Below are 5,020 nucleotides of genomic sequence, written 5' to 3' on the forward strand. Positions count from 1 at the left end.
CGGTCGCTGGAGGAAGACTCCAGCGTGGTGGATTTCTCTCCACCTCGGAGATGAGCTTCTCCCCTTGCAGAGCCTTGTCTCGGCTCCTGCACTGGCCGACTGGGAGATGTGGTGCCAATGACTCAGACTAAGATGAGGGCTTAATTAGCACGGGGAGAGGGGGGAAGAGAGAGAAAAGAGAAAGAGTCTTTCATTGCAACAAGATTGATACCACCTCCCCCAGACAGTCACGTTCTGCCGCATCACCCTCCAGCCCGGCATCATGTGTGCCGTGCCTGACACCGGAGGACAAATGGGGCCCGGGAAGTGGCTGCGAGGTACAGAGGGGCACTGCTTTATTAAAAGCCTCGCGGTGAATAAGTCTGGAGGTATAGAGCAGGGTTTGCCAGCAGCCTTTTTAGCTGTCAGGCTTTGCCCTGCGTTTAGAGCGACTCTTGGCTCCTTGGGATTGGGGTAACGTGCCCGGGGCAGGAGGGCCTCTGCAAGGTATTAGTGGTAATGCCATCAAAAACACCCAATTGAAGGTGGGCGGTTTGTCCGCGCCAGCCCCTTTCCCCCTGTGCATGGAAGGCCAAGCGTCAGCTGCCTCTTCTCTAGCCACCAGCTTTGCTGGCCCTAAGGCACCTTATAAATCTTTTCCTCGTAACCTGTGCCGTGCTTGGCAGATGTCGCTGCTGCAGGGCTGCTTTGCCCTGTCTCGGTGGGATGCAGAGGGGAGTGCCGAATCAAGCTGCTGGGAGGGCACGCTCAGGGTGGCCCCTGTGCCCTCAGCACCCTGATTTCGGGCCGCAGGGCCCTACATCTCTGACTGTACCATTGTTTTACAGCCCCTACACCCCTGCAGGGATGGTAGGAGGAGGCAGGGATTGCTGTCCTGCCCGATGAGGGCTGGAGACTGTGGAGGAGAGTGTGGCTGGGGCAGGGTACCAAGGGGCATTGGGGTGCTGCTGACTGGGAGCTCCCATCTGGGCATACCTGCTGGCACAGCTAGCTGCTCCATGCCTGTCCAGGCTCGGCAGGCATGGCCACATTGCCCCAAGGAGCCTGGTGTGGGCAGCCTGGAGAGACAATTGCCACAGCGCCTGAGATAACGCTCCCTCCCTCTGCCCCAGGTGCTGGTGTTGCACATAATAACATCACACGTGTTTTTTCTTTTCCCCTCCAGACCAATGATGCCTTAGGAGCCACCTGGAACTGGCTGTACTTCATCCCCCTCATCATCATTGGATCCTTCTTTGTTCTCAACCTTGTCCTGGGAGTGCTGTCAGGGTAAGCGAGATGCCATCCTTCCCCTCCAGGCCATGCCCATCCCCTGCCTCTTAGCCCCAAGGTTGGCCCCTGGTACTGCTGTGCCCCCCAGGAGCCCAGTAGTTGGTTCTCCCCCCCATCCCCTCCATGCCTGCCTGCCCCACAGTGAGGGGTCACTCCCCAGCTCTGCTTACCTCCTTCGCTCCATGGGGACCCAGGAAAGGGGCAGCGTTGAAGGTGCTTTCTCATTTTGCCTTGCTCATGGTTTTGGTCACCTGTGAGAAATGGTCAGTGTCGATCTGCTTGGGACCTGCTGGATGGGAGAGACGTGGGGGGAGCCTTATGGAAATGTGCTTGAGTCTGGGATGTGTTCACAGTGAGGTGTGCATTTGCTGGCTGATGGAGTGTGGTGGCTGTGGGTTGGGATGGGTTTGGGGCACGTATGGGAGCATTGTGAGGCACCTCCATGATGTGTGGGCTGTGGCCGGGAGGATGTGCCTGCTGCTGGTGGGGGATGCTCACTGGTGCAGGTAGGGGTGCCTGGGGTTCATGTGGACAAGCTGGGGATGTAAGGACAATGCAACTGTCCCTGTTCTGCTCTTCCCAGGGGAAAGGAGGGTTTAATCCAAGCCATTAAGCTGGGTTTGGAGAGAAAAAGGCTTCTTGTCTCCATGACAATGAACTGTGGTTGCATCAGCACATCCTCAACCGCTGGCAGGGGTTGGTGCACGCGGAGAGCATGCCCTCTCCTGCACCAGGAGGGGGATGTGGGCTCTGCTGTCCTTGCTGCAGGTGGCAGCAGGGACCCCATGCCCAGCGGCAGGTCATTTTTTTCCTAATTGCCTGTCATGGCAAAAAAAAGAAAAGCCACCATAGTACTGCTTTGGCCAGCCGGAAAGCCCTTAGATGGCAGGGATCCGTGTGGAGACTGGCCCTGGTCATCTCTGTCACTGTCCTAAGTGTCAGTGTGAGTCCAGGTGTGATGGTGGTGGCTTCAGGAGTGCTTCTGGAGCAGCAGGCTGAGCTTCAGGGTCTGTTGGTGGGTTGAAATGCCCCAGCTCTCAGGCTGGGGTCTGACTGAGTCCAGGGGCTCTGGGGACAGGCTGCAGGAAGGGTTTCATGGTGCCTTGCAGGGAGGAAGCCCTTATGGAGGATGAAGATGTCCAAAGCAGTGTTGGGTGGCTTTTGCATTTCTTATGCCACACCCAGCTTGGGGATTTGAGCGAAGTCCAACTGGGTGTCAGCATCAAGCAGGAGCTTTCCTACACAAGCCCAGAGAAGAAAAGTTGGAAGCTTGGGGCTAGGCAGCTGGAAAGGCCCCTTATATGCGGTGTTGAATTGTGCCAACGTAGTGGTGTTGTGTGGACACCGAGGCTTTTGGTGCTGGTGTGATGCTGAGAGCAGCCTGGGGACACAGTGAGGTAGCAATGCTCTGGCCTGCAAGCCAGCTGCTGGCAGGAGGACCACAGGGTGGCTGGTGGGATGCCCGGCCCATGCCCCTGTCCATGCTCGGTGCTGAACAGCAAGGCAGCTGTTCCCGCGCCCGCCAAATTGGATGCAGTTGTCTAGGGCTCTTCCCAGGCGCTGGCTGGCATTTCGACTGTTTGTTTATCACTAATAGGGTTTGTATTGGGGAAGGATGCAAGTGGGTGGGTGGCCTAATTGGCAATGGAGATGCTCTCGTGGCGTGCCAGATACCTAGGGAAAAGCATGACTGCTCAGCTCCCCGGAGGGCTGAGCGAGGTGAGAGGAGGCAGCGAGCTGGACTCTGCCACCCGATGGCAAGGCTACCATGTGTGCCGCTTGCCTGGCCATGGCCACAGGCATCCCCTGCAGCTTGGTGGATGCCGTACTTAGGTGGTGGTGAAGCATCCTCTTGCCAAAGGTGCTGCTGGAGCCGCGGAGGGGCGCGATGTGAGGCAGGAGAAGGTACTTCTGCATGCAGACCATTTGTGTCCTTGAGTGCAACAAGAAGGGCTTCGTTCCTCGCTTTGTTTGTTTAGTTTTTATTGTTTTTCAACACTTCTTGCAATCCCTTTGTGCTGGAAGAGAGCACTTGGCTCTGCTGCGGGAGAGGAAGGGTGACCTTTCCATCCCCCACCTTCTGAGCTGGATGAGCAGGCATGGTCTGGCTGGATCCCCCTGCATGCCCCGCGGCTGGGCTGAGCTGGGAGGAGAAGGTCACTTTGGGGATGAGCTCCATGGAAACACCTCCACGCGAAGGAAACCTTTCCCCGGCATATGTTTCTGCTTTGGGGGAAGACAGGCAGCCGTGCCCAGCTAAGCTGAGGTTACGGTCGCTCTTCTAACTTGGGACGCAGCCATGAGCAGCGAGCCCTGGTAGCCCGCTTGCGGAAACCTGGAGCCACGCTGCTTGCAAACCGCACCATCTGCACCGGTGAATAACGAGGTCTGCTCGGGATTTCCAGCCGCCTTCTCCAAGTTCATGCACGCGAGCTGCTGCAGAGCTGCCTCTCTGCCCTTGCTTCGTCTCGGTAGCAGTTTTCTTTGGGGAAACAATCAAAGGCTCGAGGCAGGTCCTGAATGCGAAGAGGCTGCAGGAGGACATTTGTATGTTTAACTTGCCACCGTCAGAAGTTTGCCGGAGCCCAGATTTAGCAATTTTCTGGTTGCGATGCGCATCTCTCCCAACAGTCAGTTCCCCAACTGTTAAGCTGAGGTATGACCTCCGTGATGTAAACAGCCTGGATCCATCTGCTCCTAAGCACAAAGTATGTGGGAGAGGAAAAGAAATTATTTCCATCATACCAAGGCTCCTCGATTTTTCTCTCTAAATACTAACACACACACACACACTGGAATTGCATGCGACGCTATTAAGAGGAGATGGAGTCGCTCCAGGCAGGGGCTTGGAGAGCCAGTTCTTCTGGGGCTTTGGCATTTATTAGTGTGTCTATTAACTTTCCCCCTCTATGAGTGCAATTATGGATCAATTAATTCTAATGGAAAGCAGGAAAGAAAAAAAAAAAATTGGCCATGTTCCTCTTTGAGAGCAGGTATGAAGCCCAAGGAGATGTGACTGCTCAGCTTTTAAAGCTACACAAGCTACTGAAATAATCCTGGCAGAAGAGAGTCAGTGGGAGCGAGCGAAGATGGAGCATCAGCTGATATACCCTGTTTTCTGGCATCCACGTGGCAGCCCGTGGATTTGGGAGCTCGGGAAGATGCTGAGACTCATGTCAAATGGTGCCTGCTGCCGTCCTGTGGCCTGAGGTTGGCGTCACCCAGCACCCCGCTGCAGGAGGAGTAGGAGCGGTGGACGGGGCCTCCTCCCAGTTGCGGGCAGTGCCCTGCCGCCTGTTGGCTCTGAGTCAGGGGGTGCAGAAGTTGCACGTGCCCCGTGCTGGAGATTTGCAAAAGTCTGCTCTCCTTTCTTTCTGATTTTCTTTTTTTTTTTTTTTTTCTCCTCTCAGCTGTTTCTCATGTAAAACAATTTGGATCTGTGTGTTCTGGCTGCATCTCCAGAGCAGCAGGGACCGGGCGAGAGCTGCGCTGCCCTGTCCCTGCCGCCTGCGGCATGTGTGGGGCTGCAGGGGTGGGGATTGTCCACTTTGTCACTCCTGGCAAGAAGATGGCTTATGTCTAGCTTGCCACTGGGAGCAAGAAGATGAAAGAGTGAAGATAAAAAATAAGCCATGCTTGTAGGTATAATATTGAGGACTCATGCGGCATTTCTGATACCAGGCAGGGTGTGTGTTGACTCTTTTCCATCTCCCTTTCCCCAGCCACTGCAGAGACAAACTGGCTTGCA

General features: G+C 55.6%; 1 protein-coding gene across 1 annotated transcript in view; it reads left to right on the plus strand.

The window, feature by feature from the left end:
* CACNA1E (calcium voltage-gated channel subunit alpha1 E) overlaps nt 1–5,020 on the plus strand; it is a 136,156-nt gene that overhangs the window by 38,032 nt on the left and 93,104 nt on the right. Inside the window, exons 7-8 of the mRNA XM_035900744.1 lie at nt 1,166–1,269; nt 3,570–3,646. Coding sequence (XP_035756637.1) covers nt 1,166–1,269; nt 3,570–3,646 — 181 coding nt within the window. The remainder of the gene's footprint in view (nt 1–1,165; nt 1,270–3,569; nt 3,647–5,020) is intronic.

The sequence above is a fragment of the Egretta garzetta genome, unplaced genomic scaffold (genome assembly GCF_000687185.1).
Source record: "Egretta garzetta isolate BGI_Z169 unplaced genomic scaffold, ASM68718v1 scaffold598, whole genome shotgun sequence".
Classification (NCBI taxonomy): domain Eukaryota; kingdom Metazoa; phylum Chordata; class Aves; order Pelecaniformes; family Ardeidae; genus Egretta; species Egretta garzetta.